The following is a 20,758-nucleotide window of genomic DNA, read 5'->3' as shown; positions in this document are numbered from 1 at the left end:
AGTATTGTGCAAGAAAATAGGTTGATAGGATCAATTAGTCTACCCTGAAATAGGTTTTTTATTTATTAAAAGGATACCTTATGATTTCATCCACTATGAATGATTCTATTCGCTATGAACATTGCATTTGATTCTGCTGGTTCTGGACCCAATTTTATCATAATTTTATTTTTATATTTTTAAGTATGCAGCTCATTCGGAATAATAAATGCTGATGGTATTGATTTGAGAAAAAAATATAATGTCAATGATTGAATAAAAGAGGAAATGAATGTATCATATGGCAACTCTTTGATCGGATAAATGTACGCTTGTCAAGCAGAAGTCATAAGACGCAAAGCATCTAAAATACATGTCTGCAATTGGTATGTCTCGACTGATATACATGTAGTATAGGTTGGTCTGTCAAACACTTTGTACACATACATCCAACAAATGAAAACACATACAAGCGTAAGCAATGTATATAGCAAAGACAAGCCTAAACGAATCGACTTGTCAATAAAAATGAACAGTTCTGTTCTGTGCGCTTACCATGCAACACTTCCTTGTGTTTTATTTCCAACACACCGAGACAATACAAAGACGAAGTAGCCAGTGCTCTTGCATCGCAAGAGATTTGATGGATGAAACAAAATATTTAGACAATTTACAGTGATATTATAAATACAATTAAAAAAAAATTGTGTGTTTGTATATAGTTTTATGTTTTCATTCATTAATTGTAATGCAACTACGATTAAATGCTTCTTCAGCCTTCATGTCGTCAATATTTGCCATTTTTTTTAAATCAATGCACAACTCTTGAATCTAACACAGATTCACCTGAATACCAGTAAGTCGCACTGTACTCAAAACAGATGAACATTTATTGAATCCGTGAAATAAATAAATAAATAATAACAACACTAAGGTGATCAATTAAACGGTGTTTGGTGATTGGCGAGAGTATTCAATTTTTTATCAAATGAATTGTATGTTTTGTAAAGGATTTTTGTAAATATATTCTACCATAACTCGTGTCTTGATAAGAGTTGTGCGTTTCCATAGATGCATTTTGTACATTTTGCGTAGTCAAAAAAAAAAGTCGTATAGGAACATGATTTAGTGTACAATTAATTTAAAAAGAGTACAGATACAGCATTATCGGCGCTCTAGTCATATAGCACGGGCAAAATAAAAAAATTAACACTGCTGGAAAAATGAATGAGATCTGTTTTATGGTGATGTGTGTTTTTGAGAGAGTTGAATAAACGTGCATACCATAAAAGGAAATATTGAAAATTCAACAACGGACATATCGGATATCGAATACACCAGAAGCAACACACAGGAAAATTCCAAATTAAAAATTCGTCTGGTGTGTATCTGTGTGCGCACGTTTTGTCGAGTATTGAGTGAGTTCCAATTCCAAAGAGGGCGGAAAAGAAAAGAATGAAGAGGAAAAGAAAAGAAATAAAAGAATTACGCACACAATAAAAATAAACATGGGTAAGTTTTGGAAGAAAAACAAATAATGTAAATATAAAAAGCAAGTAAGAACTTTTTGTTTTTTTCCTGCCAAAAAAAAACACACACACACAACGTTTGATACATTCGCAAAAAATGAGAAGCCATATCGAAGAAATGAGCCAAAAAACAGAACAAATTCTCAAAATATGGATTTGTTTTTGAATACATTCATTGTGCATGGTAAAACATCTGACATTATTTTTTCTCTGTTCGAATGTTCATGCTTCAATCAAACACAACTTATTGCAACAAGATTTTATTATGTTGATTACTTACAAATGTGCTGGCTGCTTTGAAACTGCTTTGAAGTGATGCCAGAGTCTCGCGCATTTGATATATATTAAGGAGACAAGTAGATAGTCAGATAACTATTAACTGAATTGAGATGATCGTCAGCCAATTCTAAGAAGTTCAAACAAGACATCAATTGAGTCACAATGTTCAAGTGATACGACACATCGACGGCACCAGCAACAAAATATCAGAATAAAAACAAGTATGCATATCATGCGGCATTTCTTTACTCTGTCCAAATCGTAACGAGCCACATATTTGTTATGATAACGAATAGATTTTCGTGTACATACAGTGTACACTCATTGATTACCATAAAACATGTTCAGGAATTTTCTGTATATTATTGGATTCGAGAAAACAGGAAATGCTTACCCGATTCATTGTCGGACACCGTACGTATCTCTACAGATGCGTGCGTGTATCGGATTTCAATCGTACTTTTTTTGACGATATCCTAAAACGCATTTTTTTTGTAATAAAAAAGAAACGGGACCGTGCAATGTTACTATTCATTGCTTTGTAAACGTATCAAATTTCTGAATGGTATTGTTGATGTCGTGTTTAGTACCGCTATCATATGTTGACATATTTATAGATCATACGTGAGTTTATTATAAATTATATCATATTTTCGATGTGACCACCAATTGTGCCTATCAACTATACCGGTTTATTGTTAAATCCAAACTATCGTGCTAAAAAAAATCTCGTTTCCATTTTTTTCTTCATTCAATTTTTGTCACATGACCAATCGCAGTTTTCGTTGCACCATACAAAGTCGTTATTTTTATTTTCAAAATGTATTTGGAGCAAGAATTCAAAGTGTCAAAATCGTTTGTTGATTGATGTTAAATGTCTCTACGTAAATATATCTTGTAATTGAAGTCACCATTTTGTTGTAAATGTATTATGTATTCCATTGGCTGTTTGTTGGAGCGAATTCAACTTAGACGGTGACGATTCGAGAAGAACATTTTTTTTTTTAATTCAACGTACGAAAATGAAAAAAGTATCAAGATCTAACGTGCATGAGATGCGAACCGGGAAAAAATATTTCTTTGATGTTATACACCAACCGAATATATGTTTACTATTTTAGTCATTTGATGCAAAGAGATCTTGAATTTCTATGCGTTAATGTTGTTTGTTGTTGTTTTGGTTATACATTTTTTTCTGTTTTGTTCGTTTCTATAAGCTTCGTCCACATGTTGTGGGATGAAAACATGCAGTCAGACAGTCTCAATTGATTTCAACATGAAGATAGGGAAAATGAATAGAGATTTTTTTTTTACTTTTCCGCACACGTAGCGTGGGTATTGTATTAGGGCCAAAATATAATCATCACAAAAAATTGTTTTCACTGTGTTATTTACATAGAAAATACGATTAGAGGTGATTTCAGGGCATCTGCCTGGAGGGAACTTGTTCCCATATAGAGCAATATAAGAATTGTACGGTTCGACATACTTTTCTTATATCAGTTCTTATATGATTTTTTACTATTTATATGACAAATTCCTATAATTTTCGACACCACGAGGAAACGTTAGCGTTCGTTCATAAGCCCCTTTTTTTCGCTTTGAATAAATTCTGTTGAAATAGAAATACATTTTTGTTTCGATGCATTCAATTCAAATTTAACGTGGTTCATTTCTTCATAAACATAAATTCAGCAATTTAAAATGCAAGCAAGGTTTTCTGTTCAAAATTGACACCGATTAAAGTACAAAATTACGAAAAAGTTCACAATTCCCGAAGTTATCAGTGAATATCACCGACCAGGCTGAAAAAGAAACAAATGTTTTTTTTTTCTTTCGAATAATCTCTTGTTTTGCCATAAAGTGAAGAGAAGGAGAAAAAAATTCATATTTTGTAATAATAAATGGGCAAATTCCATTTTTATGGTGGTAAAATTTACTTTCTTTTACGTCTCAACGATAAATGAATTTCATTGCGAGAGAAAAAAAATCATGATATTTTTTTTCTCTCGTTGATGCGCGTGAGATTTTCACTTTCCTTTCCTAAATCACAGTTCCGACACATTGCCCCCGTTTTTTTCTCAATAAATTTTCTTCTTCTGACAAATGCTGCTTTTTTATCATGAAATTTGCATTTGCAATGATTGAAATTCACATCGAATACCGTAATGAATATGTGCATATATATTGGATAAATTGTAATTTTGATGAGGTTCATGACGAGTAGATATATATACGTAATTATTAACAACAAGAACACGATGAAAACATGAAACCATTTCGAAGCGATGAATAAAAATGTCATTCAATACCTTCAGTTTTCAATTCCATTGAAATCAAATCAAACACAAATAAAATACATTACCGCTTGAATGTTTAGAATCACAAATGTTATTTGAGGTATTAATTTTTTCATTAAAACAGCACTTTTTTGGTTCTTGCGATATAGAATTATAATTTTTTGGTCATCATCTTACTTTATAATACTTCTCTGAAAAAACGTGCCACACACACACACCTACCACATTCACATGAAAAGATTGAATTTTTGTAGGCACCAGATGCCATCTGGCATATGCTTTTTGTTTTAAATTACATTAATTTTTTTTGACGTGATTTATTTTATTGCGCACATCACGAGAAAAAGTAATGTTGGACAGAAGTACGAAATATTTTGCAATTGTCGTCATATTAAACGGTTTTTAATCGAATCTACATCGCGATGTCTTTGGAATGGTTGATAAAACTATGCAAAATAGAATTTGTGTAAATAGATTTAACGTCACTGATACGAATGCAGCCAAGCATTTTGATAAACATTTGATGTAACATTGTCAAGAGTGTAATGATATTGATGCCCATTGAAAAGAATGAAATATTTTTGTGCGTACAATGTACCGTAAAAGAAATAACGAGATAAAAAAAAACAAAATCTCATATTCAACACCTAAATGTCGCCAAATGCAGCCTCGACTCACAAATATTTGCTCAACTGATGCAAATATACATGGTTCAGTATTCATTGCCGTATGATTGTTTCTCTCTATATCTCTGTCACATTGATTTCAAGCGTTGAAAAATGTCTCTGAAATTGGATAATGTTTCATGTTTTTTACGCGACTGTGCAATTAAGATATCGATTGTGTTGAAAAGAATATGACGAGCACGGTGTAAAAAAAGTAAGAAAATCATCGTTTCCGGTTCATTGTTTATCTAAACTATTGTTAGGCTATAATAGCATCGCTTCGCTTCAGTTTCCTTCGGAGAATATATTTATATGCACAACAACGAATGTTTGCCCCATATAAATGACTATTTATAAGTAAACAAACGGGACAAACTCAACTAGTCTATAATAAAAACAATATCGCTGGATGCATCACCGACCTAGAATTGGTTGGACATGTGGCAGGAAGGTCAATAAATCGATGGCAAATCGTTTTTGTATCCGTTTATACATTTGACCGCATTCACTCTCACTCGGCCTGTCTCTAGCGAACATCTTTTTTTAAACAACCCATGCGATTATTTATCTAATGAAGTGTACATTATTCGGAATATTGCATGCATTATAAGCTAAATTTCAGTTTTTTTTATGAAATCTTCCTATGAAATTTAATAAGGAACTTATCCATCACTATTGCAGTCAACTCACAAGCATACACTCTTAAAGTAAAATCCTATTTAAATTTCCATATTTACTGAACAAGTACATATTGCAGCAATATTTTCAACAAAATTTGTTTTTATTAAATCGAATAAAATGAATGCAAGTTCTCCATGCATCACAATTGCATATGCAATGATGCGTCGCATATGTTTCACACTGAAATTCTGTTGGTTTGTCTTAGAGAAAGAGAGACGATACGGTTCATATTTTTTTCTGCTCTTCTTCTCTTTGTAATTTCTCGCAACTTATCGGGTTAAATTTTTCAAGTATTAAATGGAATTAAAGTGCTCTTTCGTACATTGTTATTTACTGAATGAAATTCTTATTGTAATTTATCTTCATGGAAAATGTATATGTTCAACCAATAGTTGATTTTAATTGAATTTATACCCACATATCAGCCAATATAGTTTCGATTTAATTTGCTGGGGAATGCTTACAATGCAACACATTGTTTGGTCATACATAAATGGGACAAGAATTGAATTCCTCATTCGCAATATTCCTTAAATGGCATGAAATACTGAGAAAAAAAAAATGTTCGCTATTCTTTAAAAAAATCGATGAAAGACAATTCAAACAAGTTTCTATGAACATTGAAGAAATGAAAATAAACTGCCCTCGATTTTTCGATCGTTTGTCAATTAGATACGATAAGTGAACACCTTCAAGTTTTCCTGTCAATATTTCAAACAGTTCATTTTTGTTAAATATACATATGGGCTTTTTGTTAAAATATGCAGCACACAATATCATACATTAGGCACCACAAAAAAGCGAGCATAAAAAGAAGAGAATCATATCGTTTCATTTTGCAAACATAATTTTTTTTTATTTCATTGTTCATCGAGTTCTGGAACCAAAAAGAAAAATAAGAAACCAGTATCCTGAAACTCCATGAAGGAATACTAGATGATGTCATTTCAAGTATTTTAAGAGTGTATTTGCCTGTCTTGCATTGCTGGCCCATTTAAACTGTTTTCATATTGTTTTTGAAATGCGAGAACCCCATTTGGGTTTGAATATATATACCAACTCGTAATTCTCCTCATTTTTATGTGCAAAATGCCATGAATTTTCATTGTGCAAAAAAAATAGGTTTTGAATGAGTATAAGGACAATAACCGTATGTAAATGAACACGGATGATTCAAATTTTCCACGGTAACATATGTGATATGTTATTAACGCAAACGATTTGTTGTTTTTATATATACACCGCGCATAACGATTTTTCAATTTTTGTCTCTTTTTATTCCATGAACAATTTATCAATCTATTGATTTTTATAAAAGAAGACAAAAAAACAACACACTTTGATATTTCAATACATATGCTTTGTTTCCGCGAATTTTTTTCATAAACAATGTTCAATGTTTTAACCAAATAGAATTCTGTCGATGTGCTTGTTGTTCGACAAGAATAGCGAATGATATAGTGAAATTTGCAAAAATTACAAGAGGAAATCTCGGTTGAGGAGCGAGAAAAGTGAACAAGAAGACAATATGCGTCGTTCGATATTCATGTGAATGATTTTGAATGTTTCTGAATTTTTGAACCGGCTATCTAAAAATAGAGCAATTTTATAATTTTCAAATTGAATGAACATTGAACACACAATTGCTTAATGTGAAACATAGTTAGGCATAGGAGAATTATTCTAGCAGCACCAGAAAAGTGTGAGAGTTCGAGCTTGAAAAATTCCGGAGAAGTTTTTTTTATTTTCTTCATGAGAAAGCTCGTTTATTTTTTCATTAAATTTCACAAGAATATCATAGGAAAAAACTTGCGCAAGTGTCATGCCCTTCTGGATGTCATGCATAAAATTTTGGCCAAAACTGACTGAATTCAATTTAATAATAATCTTTAAACTAGTTGTACGACTCTACGTTTCACATCAAGTCCTACGATCAAAGAAGTGCATTTGAAATTTGTATAAAATAAAGAGACGGACATTTGACGCAACAACGAAATGGACTCGATTAATTCAGAATTCGTCAATATTCAAATTCAATGAATATCGTTACATTTTCCCAAATGGGATGTGAACGAAAAAAAGATTTAAAAATATCGAAAATAAAAACAAACAATATATTCCAAAAATTGGCAAGAATCATACAATGGCTTTATGTTTTTAATTGGTCATCTGTATCAATACTAATATCCTTATGTCATTTCGGTAATTGTTATGGGTCAATATATGGCTGAACATCGCATTAACCGCGAAGTATCAAACATTCCATTTTTTGTCGCTATTTTATGGAAAATGACACAAGCAAGATGCTAGATAAATTGGTTCCGATTACCTTGTAACTATATAAAAAACACGGTGTCAGTCTTGGTTCGATTTGATGTTTGTTTGGCTGAAGCAAATATTTTATCGCGAGGTAGCGTACATTCAGTCGCGTTGTTGCATCATCGACAATTCAGAAATAGTATAATTTCATCGTTAAGTTTTTTTTTTATTTTTCAACCTAAGGCATTCTTATATACGCACAAAATTAAATGGTTTCAAATGAGTGAGCTCACCGCATATACAATTATACTTGCACACGGTCTGACTACGTTTGACATTAAATGTCCATAATGGTTATCAATGCGAAAAAAATTATACCCAGTTTAGTTGATTGCAGTGAAAAATTGATTTATGTGCACAAACATCAACGTGATTAGCATCTTTTTTCTTCTACATGAGTAGTGCAAAAGGGATGCATATATTTGCCACTTATTCATGCTATATAGCAATGGTTTAGGTATTTAATAAACTTTATATGCAGCAGTGCCAAATTGTCCTTCTGGCGAAGGGCGACCCTTTTAACTATATCACATTTTTTTTCGAATTGTCAAACAAAGTTTTCTCTTAGATAAAATACTCACACCAACGTAGTTTTGATCGGAAATCTGCAACAAATCGGTTGTTTGACTGTCAAAATATTGTTGTAATATGTTATAATATGCTTTATTTTTGTTGTATTCACATCGAAGCCAAATTAAATTTACAACAACATTTTTGTAGAACAACTTTAGTAAAATGAGAGCTCATGAGAGTCTTAAAACGGCCCTGATATGCAGTATGCATGTATATATTTGAAGAAAAAAAAACCGTAATTATCATTGATCTTGCGCGCAAATCAATTTAAGGAATAGATGGAAATGGCAAGAGCGGTAACGATGTTTGCCATATAATCTGGTTGTTATGCTCATTACAAATTGATCGTATCAATAAAACAACGCAATAAACAACAACAAAACTTTCTTACTTGCTTTTAATTAGATCTATAGTAGAGATTCTCTACCATTGATCTTTATACATTGATCCATTTCATTAAACTAATCGATTTTTCTTGTTTATTCTTCCTTTGTATATTCGTTGTATTGCATGTCTGCAGAGGCAAAGCCTGTGATTGAATTATACGATTTTCTGGTCGAATCTGAACTACAGCAGTATTACAATGCCATTAAGTAAGTATGCACAACAACGGTGGTTTGCCATCAAATTGCGCACATAAACTATAGTGAGGATATCGTTTTCATGTTTTTCATTCTATTTAATTTCAACCATCTCTCTTTTTTCCCTTGTGTGCATGTTCGCGTTTTGAATAGAAATGAATTGAAAATAACATTGGTCCCGCATTTGAAATATGCCAGCGATGAAGACTTGAAACAAGTTGGCTTATCAAAACCGCAAATACGTCGATTACGAAAATTCTATGAAAAGTATTATCCGCATGGGTACCTTAGCAAAATCAAGCGACTTTTGCAAAATCCAGCCGGCAAACGGGAGGAAGTTGGCGTAAGTTTTTCAATCCACTTAATTTAAATCATTTTATGTGTGCGTGCACAACAATTGTTCGTGATTAAGCATTTTACTGTTTTCTGGTTTCAAAACTAACAACAAAACGAATTATAACCAAGAAAAACAAGAATGTTCACTGAATTTTCATGGAAAATCGTAATGGTTTATGTTGTCGGTGGTGCTGGTTTTATTACTATTTATTTTTTTGCCTTGTTTTCCAAAATGTACAATCAGAGCAAACTGTAACTTTTGATTACTTATAGACATTAAACAATGCATCGTCAACGGAAACGCTCAAGACAATCAGTTCGCCAAGTAAACTGCCAAGCAATAAGCATATCATACCAGCCGATTCGATATGCGTCAATAAGCAATTAGGTGTCGGTGAATTTGGCATCGTACAACAAGGAGTTTGGACGAACGGAAACGAACGAGTTAGTTTATTTATTAAATTGATTCGATTTTAATACAAATAATTCCATAATGTTTTCTTACTCACAATTTTTTTCTTCTCCAGATTCAAGTGGCTATAAAATGTTTGTGCCGCGAGCGCATGCAATCCAATCCGATGGAGTTTTTAAAGGAAGCAGCAATTATGCATTCCATTGAACATGAAAACATTGTTCGGCTGTATGGCGTTGTTCTTGACACCGATTCACTGATGCTTGTCACTGAATTGGCACATCTTCGTTCATTGCTGGAATGTCTAAAGGATTCTGGACTGCGTGTTAGCTTTCTAACTGTGCCAACGCTTTGTGAATTTGCACAACAAATCTGCAGTGGTAAGATTTTTTTCTCTATTGTTATCTCTTATATATTATTCAATATTTTTCTATTGTTTTAAATTCTTATATAAATGCATTTGGTCACTCTAGGTATGATGTATTTGGAAAATAAACGTCTGATTCATCGGTAAGTTACATTTCCTAACATTGATTTATTGTTAAGAAAAAATCCATGGCATTACTATTAATAAAATCGACGGAAATTGAAAAAAATTCGAGCAAAATCGTGAAATGATTTTTGCCGGGTTTTGCTATCAAATTCCGGATGACCTGGATTAGGTTAATAATAAGATTTATATTTATACTACTTAGCTAATCGACGGGGATAATTCTATTTAATGAAGCAATATTTTTTTATTTCAATTTTCTTAGTGATCTGGCAGCCAGAAACATTTTAGTTTTCAGTAAAACCAAAGTAAAAATCTCAGATTTTGGTTTATCACGAGCACTTGGCGTAGGCAAAGATTATTACCAAACCAATTTTAATGTGAATCTAAAACTTCCAATTGCTTGGTAAGTCGATAATTCTTATTTAAGCTGAACGAAATGTTTTTAATTCAATAACTAATATCACAAATGCATTTAGAACAATAACAATAAAATAATGAAATCGTTTTAAAGGTGTGCACCGGAGTGTATAAACTTTTTACGTTTTACGAATGCGTCAGATGTATGGGCGTATGGAGTTTGCTTGTGGGAAATGTTTTCGTACGGTTTTCAACCATGGGCTGCGTTAACCGGTCACCAAATTCTCGAGGCAATAGACGAACCACACTATCAAGTATGTTTATTTCATCATTTGAATAACTTGAGTGCTTCTTTATTTGTTTATTATTATTTTTTTTTAAAATTCGAACCAAAATGAAAAATATTCATTTCATTTGTATTTGATTTTGTGCGTCAGCGTCTTGAACAACCCGAATGCTGTCCAAAAGAGTATTACACATTAATGTTGAAATGTTGGCAACATGATCCGGCGAAACGTCCAAAATTTGCTGAAATTCATACAATACTTCCTGATATGAAGCCCGAACAATTGAAAACGGTCATTGCGTACGGTGAAGCAAAAAAGGAACATTTAATGTATCGACAAAACGATATAATCACCGTACTAGACAAACCAAACAATACAACATATTGGAAAGGTGTTTTAAATTCTGGCAAAACGGGAATGTTTGATCCAAGCAATACGGTTGCATATTTGGGCAACAGTTTGCCATCGTCAGTGAATCGAGACTCTTTTGTTCGTGGAAGTGAACGAACAAGTAGCAGACGTAAACTTTGCCCCGAAATGATTTCGGGCCCACAAAATGATCTGAAACACACCGGACACGTTGGCTTGGATGGGGCCTACTTTGGTGATGTTGCATTCTTATCCTCATCCAATTCACAATCGGTAAGTTAATTTAAATCATATTCATTTTATTTTAATATTCTCACATTCAATGTGTCATAAAATTCAATTCAATAAAAATAAAAATCACAAATCACTTCATCAAATTTACTGGTTCTTAACCATCTTCCCCTACCTCTCAAAGTACAATCATGTGCCAAGACAAATTGTCACTCCATACAAGCCATCCGAGGATATCGAACAAACACCATTGTTGCCATCAACGCCAACAAGTCCCGATTCACTTCAAACGGCTAGCGGTTACTTTGCCGAAAATAATCACACATTTTTAAATGCACACTCCGCACAAACCAATGATGGTTTTAATTCATCGTTCGATTTTTCAAATCAAAATTCATCGACACCCGTCACAGCATCAAATGCTGGCTTCACATCATCAAATCCGTTTGTTAATTTAGATAATTCAACGCACAATAAAATTCTCAGTGAAGGTGGTGGTTTCACAAATATTTTGGAAGAGGAAAACTTTTCGAAGGTAAACAAATCAAATATATATTTAAAAAAACAATATGTTTTATTGCAATATCGCTCACACTTTGGTCAATGGATTTCAGTGATTGGCTCATTCAAATGTTAATTGTTCTTTTTAATTGAATTTTTTTTCTGTAGGAACATACTGGCAAAAATGGTATGAAATGGGTGGGCGATGCTACAAGTGCAGTTGCCGATCCAACACATGAATATCATGAAATTTCCGACGATGAAATGCCAGGCGAAAAATTCGATTTGGGCCCATCACTTTTAGATGAAATGGATTTCATGTTTCGATCGATGAGCGCCAATAGCGAGCACGGTGAATTGAAATCACCCGATTTTGAGAATAACAATAAGAAAAATGAAATCGCTGAATTGGCGGCAAAATTTCAACGTAAAAATAGTGGTGGTTTATTGCCCGGTTCAATGTCATCATTGAAAACGAAAAAGAAATCGGGAAATGTACCCAGCGGAGCTGGAAATGTAAAGCCAATCTCAACAAAAGATGAAAAAATGCTCAATCAGGCCATTGATTTTGCCAACGAAATCAGCGCAAGGTACACAGTTATTGAATTAAAAGATTAACATTTTCTCATCACTTTCTTGTGAACTACATTTCTTTTTGTTTGCAGATCGATGACCGACTTAGTAAACGATTCGACCAGTACTCAAAGTCCGAAACGAAAATTTAGTTTTCGTTTTCCTCATTTGGTTCATCATTCGAATAATGGTGATAAAGATTTGGCAGCGTCGCCTAGTAGTCAACATAAAGGTTCACATGGCTTCAAAACACGTAACTTTTCTGAAGAAGCCCAAAATGTTCCCGATTTACAGGTACAATGGACATATTTTTTCAGTTATGTTTAGTTCGATTGTTTTGCACTTAAGCACATCGATTTCACCGTTTTTTTTTGTTGGATCTAGCTAGATAGATTTTCTTTTATGTTAAATGTTCATTTTGTTCATTTCACTTGTTGAATAGACGTTGTGAGGTTACATATTGTGTTTTATTTTTGTTATACACAGTAGTCTTCCCCAATATTAATTTATTTATATGAATTTCTCTCATTTTCCATTTTTCTTGTATTTTTCTTGCCGAAAATACAATAAATCCAAATCGACGGCATTTTTATTCGTTCGTTTTATTTTTGTGATACAATAATTGCACAAATAACATCAATAACCCACTTTTTCTCCATGTGAATGTTTTATTTTATAATTTGGTATTATATATATTTTTGTCGAAGCAGTTTATTGATTATGTTACCAAAGCATTTGATTTGTAGTTAGATTTATTGTATTATATGGTGCTTTGTAATATTGTTTCATCTTTAATAGACAAGACTAAAAAAACTAATCTCTATTTTTGTTCATACTTTCTTCTAACGCTCAAAATGATTTTCATCCCATTTCTGATAAAAATCATCAAACAACTTGTCGCATTCATCGAAAACCACCACGAATACTGTACTACTATTTCATTTATATATTTTTTCTTTTTTTTCGATGAAAAAAAAACCATTGTTGTTTTCGTTGTTTTTTTTTTATTATTCCAATCGGTTTTTGTATTTGCCTTTGTTTCATAAATTTTCTCATTTGTTTGATACGTGCCGAATAAATAGCGCTTTCGTTCATTATCCGAAATTGAAAAGTATCATTCAATCGATATGAGATATTCTCATGGCGAACGAGATCCATCTTTTGAATATCGTTATCGTAAAATGCGTGAATTTTCGTCGCGACCATTTAAATTTGACATATCGGCACCTGGCATGGAAACCGATGGTGGCATCAATGATGTCAATTATAATGGTTTGCGTGGCAACTATGAAAATTCATCATCAAAAGTATGCACACTGAGTCAGAAAACAAAAGATTTTATTGGTGAAAATTTGATTGACATCGAAAATACGTTGAAAGCATTGAATTTGGACTTTTTACAAACGTTTAATGATTTGGAAAAAAATGATTCGGCCGAAACGTTGTTCGGTGAAAATTATACGTACGATGCTACCAACATCAATCCAAAGATCTTAAACAAGGCATTGAAATTGAGTAAAATTCCAACGAATTATAGTAGTATGGAAGTAAGTCCAAAGTCAACAAAAAGCTCACAATACAGTCCATTGGATAAGCAAGCAGCTCAACCGCAATTCCATGGAAGTGTTCATTATTTAAATGAGAGTGGCTCAACGGATAAACTATTGGATGGTAAACGTTCGAGTACACCTGATACTGGTTTTGCATCACGCGAAACAAACACTTCATCACGACGTGGCAGTCAAAAAAGTAGCTATAGTCCACAAGACACACATTTCAGTCCGAGCTATACAACACAAATTGAAGAGGCACGTGCTGCATATGCTCATCTTAAAGCAAATGGTTCGTTTCCAAGTCGACAGCGATCGATGTCATTTACCGAAAATTACGATTTAAAATCGCCAGTGTTGTCAGAGCCACAATTTGCAAAGATTCATAATTCGACCACTGTTGGTCGTACAAATAGCAGTGATGGACAAGCTGTACGACGACGCCATCGAAATACAATTTCTCACAAGCCAAAAAGTATTCGTGCACGTAATTTGCGTCGGCTTAGCTACAATCCAATCATTTTGGACTCGAGCTCGTCGTCAAACAGTGAAAATGAATTCAATCACAGAAGTGTTGAGAATGTTCGAACAATTGATAGTCGTCGACATCACAGCTATCGATCACATCGAAATTCAGCTGCATCGCCAATTAAATCCAATGATGATATATACGATTTTAAGAATTGGCATACAAATTCCGAATCGGATATTCGATTGAAAAATCGAAAAACTCAGGCGCATTTTCAAAGCAATATTTCTTATACGCCAAGCCAAGATAGGCTATATGGTTCAAATGCCAGCATAAAGAGTGCACCACAGTACAATAATTTTGCTTGTGATCGCCAAATGCAAAATTATTTAGGAAGAAAAATGAATTATCCACATGCTCAATACAATGATTATGCGGATCAATTGAAACTGGCACCATCATCTTCATCACATGCTTCCAATCAAACTCCAATTAATTTTGAACGAAACGCACATCGCAGCAGTTCACGTCGTCGTCAACAGCAGCAAACGTTACGAAATAGTTATTTATTGCCGCCACCACCACCACCTCCATCGTCCAATAATCGCACATATGATTTGAATGCGTATAGCTTGTTTTCACAATTTGATGTGAGTAAATTAACGGGCAAAAGTCCAACCACACAAAGTTTTTTGCAAGATGCGCAAAGTCCGAGTAAATTTGAAACAAAACCGCTCGAAACAAAACAATTAACAGCCACAAGCAACAATAGTGCAACTTCAAATACATTTCAATGGCCCGAAAAAATTCATGTATCAGCCGTTGCGGCACAAAACAGCAATATTATGTGGCCACAAAAGCCATCGGTACAATCGTTGCATACGGTAAACGAATCCACTACACGCACTAAACAAAAAACCGATTCAATTCTTAACTTTTTCTCGTTTAATATGTTCAATTTGTTTGATTAGGTTCGACATGACTTTTCAAGTGATGGTTCATCCAGCACTGAAACTGAGTTTCCAACTGCCGATTTCAATCCTCGATTACCCCCAAGTCCAGCACCATAAATTTTATCCATGAACATAAAACATATACATATATGCAAATTTAGATAGTAATTTGACGTTACATTCTATTTTGAAAACAGCAAAAACATACACAGATATCTAAAACAAACAAACAAACAATCACAAACCCATTGCATACATAATAATCGATTTTGAAATAATGAACGGAAAGACGATGAAGGCAGAGCACAATTGAATATTTATCAAATATAACCATTGCTTAACAAAAACATTTACTATTAAAATGACAACATTCTAAATGTTAATTGTCTTAATTATTGATTTTAAAATTGCGAAGAAAAATAAAGAGAAGAGATATTGTTACTAATTTTGAATGGGGGATGCTTTTGCTCGCCATCAAGCCATTTATATACTATATGCTGCACCATTTTTTTCAACATACACACACGTTTATAAAAAAAAACACACAATCATTTTTCTAGCGCAACTGTATTCAATTTGTTAAAACAAAATACAAACTTATTCTGCTAACCAAAGAAATGGAACAAAAGAAATGTGAATCTACAGTAATAGTCGAGTACTATCTTTTGCTCTACGTATAACAAAACGCAAATTTTTATTTACAAAATAATATTTCTGTGAATTTACAATTGCATTTGTGGTTGTGGGCCAACCTTATATACAGTACGAATGAAACTAGATAAATCCGTTCGCAATGTAAATAACATACTATGCCTCTAGACCTTTCTCAAAGCAATGAAATGTATTTTCAAGCCACCAATTCCAGATATCTATCATTCTTTTGTTTTTGAAAGAGCAATCAAACCAGATAATCAATAAAAAAAATTAACAAATTTTTAAATTTAAATGTACTTTTTATTGTGGATTGATAATAACCACGTTAAACAAAAGAAAACATAAAACATGGGCTTAAAAATATCGATCGATTAGCATCGATTTACGATGATTGTTATATCATAATTCAAATTAATCAAAATATTTTGAAAGGCTCAGCATTTTAGCCAGAAATAAATAAGTCTGCTATTCAATATAAAAGCCAAATAAAAAAATAAAAAAATAATAAAAAAAATTACATTTGACTATTGAAACTATTCAGAATTATATTAAAATGTCAATATGATAAGGATAAATGCAAGAAGCGACAAGCGTTTTCTCGTTTAAAAATAAACAAAGCAAATTTACAATGAACAAAATTAATAAGCAAATATAAAAAACGTTAATATCATCTACAAAAAATTGATCAATTCATTCATTGTTTTTAACCATTGTTCTTCTAACTTCCTGATTCACTCTGTACTTCATATGAGCAACTAATTGGACGATCTAGATTTTGATCATCTCATTTTTGAACCAAGCGCTGACTATGCTCAACTTGAAGTTTTGTTGTCCGCCTTATTTTGCAATTTTTTATTTGGTTATTTTTTGAATTTTGCATTTATTTTTTGTTTGGTTTTTGTTTTTATTTTTTGATTTCAATTTTTTTTTTTTTTCATTTTATTTAAACAAATTATCCCTCATGTGAACCCAATCTAATGCCCGGCCAACAACACAAAAAAAAAAACAATAAAATCTCCAACTAACCACATCTATGCGCCAACTAACCCACCATGACTACAAAATCCAATCCCAATCATAACACATGACCTCCATACGCACATACATCAAATCTCGTGATAGGATTTTATAACAGAGGAATGTCGCGAAGCGTACAATAGCCTTGTGGAAAAACCGGCAGCCACGCTACATCGTTTCAACAATGTTAAATTAACCAGTTTGAAAAATTCAATGCAGCTCTCGTCATCCATGTCTGCGCTCCAAGTACCTGCTAGTAAATCAACGATGACTAGTACACCTTCAATTCCCGCAGATAATTCACTCGCTTGTGCGCAGCCATCAATTACACAGAATTGTATGAAAGCAATTATTTTTATTGTAAATTAATTAAAAAAAAAAACAGAATTGTTTTTTATTGTTAAAATGTGATCTCTTTATGTATAGGTACCAGTGAATTAAAAATGCCAAGTAAACCAGCACCACGTCCAAACACATTACCGAATCGAGGATCAGCACCAAATAAACCAATTCGAACTGATTTGGATACAAATCCATTGCACATTTTACGCGATAAAAATTATCGTATCATTCGACCCCGAATGAAAGTCAATTCAATCGGAATGGACCCAACATCAATTGATTCGTCAATGCCAGCTGATCCCAATAGCAATCAGGATGATGCTTGTGAAAGTCCCAGTTACCTAACAAACACACAATATACATTCTCCGAGCGTGATGTAAATATCCATCATAATGATACGCAAAAATTCATTGGCAACAAAGAAATTGAAAATTTAAATCCGATTCCATTGCCACCGCGTGATCGCAATAAAGTATTATTAACGAATGTCAAGCGACACGTACGTAAGCATCCACTTATCATTCCGGCGTCCGGTCTTCAACGAACACTAAACAAAGTAACAACGCCAGTGGAAGAGAAAAATCCATTAGCCGGATTGACGACGGCCATCAATCACGACGAGATCGACGGCAGTGCAAAATCATCATCCAATTCCAACAAAATCAATTATAATATGCCAAGAACATCTACAAAACCAGCCGAGGTTATGAAATTGACGCAATACACATCATCTTGGTAAGTGGATAGTCTTTGGAATTCAATTCAAATTAGAGCAACTTCGTTAATATTTTGTAAAATTGTATTTTTTTTTCTTCTTTTTTTTAAAATAGGAAAAAGTTTATTGACAAAAAATTTGCTGAAGATGAATGTCGAACCTATGAGAATTTGGATGCATTGCGAATGCAGGTCGATAATACTGATTCGGCATCGTTGCATTTTGAATCGATACTCGAAGGTGACATCAATCAAGTTGGCGATGCGAGTCAGAACAGTTCCGGACATAATTTCCTATTTGAATCAGAAAACTATGATATTCCGCGAATGAATGCCAATGCAGTTGTACAAAAATCAGTTCACGACACTGAAATGGCATCATACGAAAATACGAATCTAAATAATGATATTGAACGAAAACGACGAGAATTCGCACTTAAGTATCCAAATTATGCACAAACAAAGGATGAACTAACCGATAATGCATTATTCAATAAATTCCGTAGTGCAGCTGATGAGTGTATTGCCTCGTCTAGCGTTATGACGCATAGTACAATTACCGACGATGACATTAGTGGCGATGAATCAAACGATGAACTGCCAGAAGGAAAATTAAAAGATTCGAATTCGGTAAGTTGTGAAGATTTACTTGAATTTGCCAACAAAAAACCGAAAGGCAGAGAGCGTGGCATTGAATCTGATGAAGTTCGAATTATGAGCAAAGTATTGGGAACCAATGTAAGTTTTTATTTTTCCCAACTTTCGATGTATTGTCACTTTTAGAAAGACCAAGAATTTAATAATGTGTCATATTTTCTCTCTCTCTCTCTCTCTCTCTCTCTCTCTCTCTCTCTCTCTACAGACAACACCTGAACAGTGCATCATTGCGTTGGATTTTATCGAATGGAACGTGCATCGAGCAATCAAGATAATCTCACTTCAAAATGCATTGAAACCTAAACGAAATATTACGTTCGAAGAGTGCGTAGAAGCTCTGCAAAAGCACGATTGGGATCTGCATGCCACATCTATAAAATTGGGAACCAATTAATTATATGTAGTCAGTCCAACAAGTAGTATATCAGTGTACTGCAATAATTTTAGTGCCAAAATCGCGATAATTTTAACTTCAAGCAATGATGAATGTTTTTTAATCAATGATGTTGTAATTTTTTTTTCTTTGTAGAACTCTAGTTCAGTGAAACATTCATAATTTGCAAAAAAAAATGTAATAAGATTTTTAGTCACAGTATTTTACATACCTAAACACTGTTTACAAATCATACGAACGCACACAGATATTTCATTTAATATTAAATAGAACCATTTTTCCACAGTTCGATTATAAAGAAATAGAATTGTTTTCGTACTTACACTTTGTAATACAAAAGAAAAGAATATTATTATTAGAAAGAAATGCAGCAAATTTTTCATTGTTGACATACATGAAAACTATTCGAAGAATAAAAAAAAATGCTTTTTACCTATGGAATCAATATCTGTTTCAATTTACAATCCAACTAGACAAATAAAATTATTTTTTTATTTTTTACAGCGACTTTTTCATTAGCAAGGTGTCAACACCTTGAACATGACAAAAAAATTAGTCCAAATGAATTGATCCTATTTTTTTTACTTTTTGTTAAAGTCTAGAAAGTACTCCTCTTATTGAGACAAGAATGAACATCCAAAATGATTGCGTCTGGCAAAGGACGCACTTTATCAAATCACTTAATAGTTAATAAGTTACTTTTTCTACAAGAGGGGTAAATTCATTTATGTAGTTTACAATCGAGATGAAATCGATGACTTTATACTTAAAAAAAGAAATAATATCTCCTTCGAACGCAATTTATGTGACATATTCGCTTATTATTAACCATTTCAGAAATTCAATGGAATTTCAGGTAGCTTTGATTCTCATCCCATCCAAATAACCATCATTAATGCTTGGATGCGATACCAATTTTTTGTATATTCATAATTGGAAGCATTTCAATTGAAATAATTGTTTCTCACATTTGGTAGGTTTCATCATCTGGATAAATCAAGAGCATTAATTCATTTTCAATAATTATTTTTCGACAAAGTTCTACAGAATTGTTCACCGAATAAAGCGAAGCATTCGCGTATTTTTTTGGTAAACCAACACGTACTATTTTACTGAAATACAATAAGATTTTCGGCAACAAAGGAATCCGTCTGATGGTAATAATTCAAGGTCACCAGCGAACTTCAATTTATTTACCAATATGAAGAAATATGAAACACAACATTTTCTTTGTGCAAATATCTCTTTTCTTCGTCGTTGAATATATTTTATTATCGCTCATTCAATGTTACACAGCTAATATTGTTTCGGGCAAACATATTATGTATATGCACGTATGTTCTTCTTAATCCGTCTCTTTTTTGTGCGTTTCGTTGTCGTCATCATCGCTGTTGTTGTCTTCGTTGTAGTTGTAATCATTCCATTTAAATATTATTGTTCTGGTTTTGCATTTTTCGTCAATACAATGAATTGCCGGAGAATCATGACAGGGGATGTAGTAGACGTACAATGTACATAGCAAACAAGCCAAACAATTGGAAA

The 20,758-nt window shown here is 33.0% G+C and overlaps 2 protein-coding genes across 2 annotated transcripts; both read left to right on the top strand.

Moving 5' to 3' along the window:
• The first annotated feature begins 536 nt into the window (after nt 1–536).
• LOC116340331 (activated Cdc42 kinase-like) lies at nt 537–16,374 on the top strand. Its single transcript, XM_031766778.1, has 14 exons — nt 537–1,491; nt 8,846–8,918; nt 9,060–9,249; nt 9,516–9,686; nt 9,770–10,034; nt 10,128–10,164; nt 10,410–10,550; nt 10,659–10,818; nt 10,942–11,433; nt 11,576–11,926; nt 12,061–12,482; nt 12,558–12,759; nt 13,548–15,368; nt 15,456–16,374. The coding sequence occupies exons 1-14, from the start codon at nt 1,488–1,490 to the stop codon at nt 15,552–15,554; spliced, it is 4,428 nt and encodes a 1,475-aa protein (XP_031622638.1). The 5' UTR covers nt 537–1,487; the 3' UTR covers nt 15,555–16,374.
• A 691-nt stretch (nt 16,375–17,065) lies between these two features.
• On the top strand, nt 17,066–19,584 carry LOC116340333 (activated Cdc42 kinase-like). The gene is made up of 4 exons (XM_031766781.1): nt 17,066–17,445; nt 17,535–18,186; nt 18,282–18,903; nt 19,028–19,584. Exons 1-4 carry the CDS (start codon nt 17,322–17,324, stop codon nt 19,214–19,216), a joined length of 1,587 nt encoding a protein of 528 aa, XP_031622641.1. The 5' UTR covers nt 17,066–17,321; the 3' UTR covers nt 19,217–19,584.
• The last annotated feature ends 1,174 nt before the right edge of the window (nt 19,585–20,758 follow it).

Source organism: Contarinia nasturtii, unplaced genomic scaffold, assembly GCF_009176525.2.
Source record: "Contarinia nasturtii isolate CC-2019 unplaced genomic scaffold, AAFC_CNas_1.1 Cnas_scaffold_630, whole genome shotgun sequence".
Taxonomy (NCBI): Eukaryota; Metazoa; Arthropoda; class Insecta; order Diptera; family Cecidomyiidae; genus Contarinia; species Contarinia nasturtii.
This window is presented reverse-complemented; position numbering and strand designations above follow the sequence as displayed.

Bases quoted from the DNA above. Each gene is read 5' to 3' on its own strand.
- LOC116340333 (XM_031766781.1), top strand. From the start codon at position 17,322: ATGCAGCTCTCGTCATCCATGTCTGCGCTCCAAGTACCTGCTAGTAAA. The intron at 18,187-18,281 runs GTAAGTGGATAG...TTTTTAAAATAG, and splicing joins ACGCAATACACATCATCTTG to GAAAAAGTTTATTGACAAAA. The intron at 18,904-19,027 runs GTAAGTTTTTAT...CTCTCTCTACAG, and splicing joins GCAAAGTATTGGGAACCAAT to ACAACACCTGAACAGTGCAT.
- LOC116340331 (XM_031766778.1), top strand. The intron at 8,919-9,059 runs GTAAGTATGCAC...CGTTTTGAATAG, and splicing joins CAGTATTACAATGCCATTAA to AAATGAATTGAAAATAACAT. The intron at 12,760-13,547 runs GTACAATGGACA...CCGAATAAATAG, and splicing joins AAAATGTTCCCGATTTACAG to CGCTTTCGTTCATTATCCGA.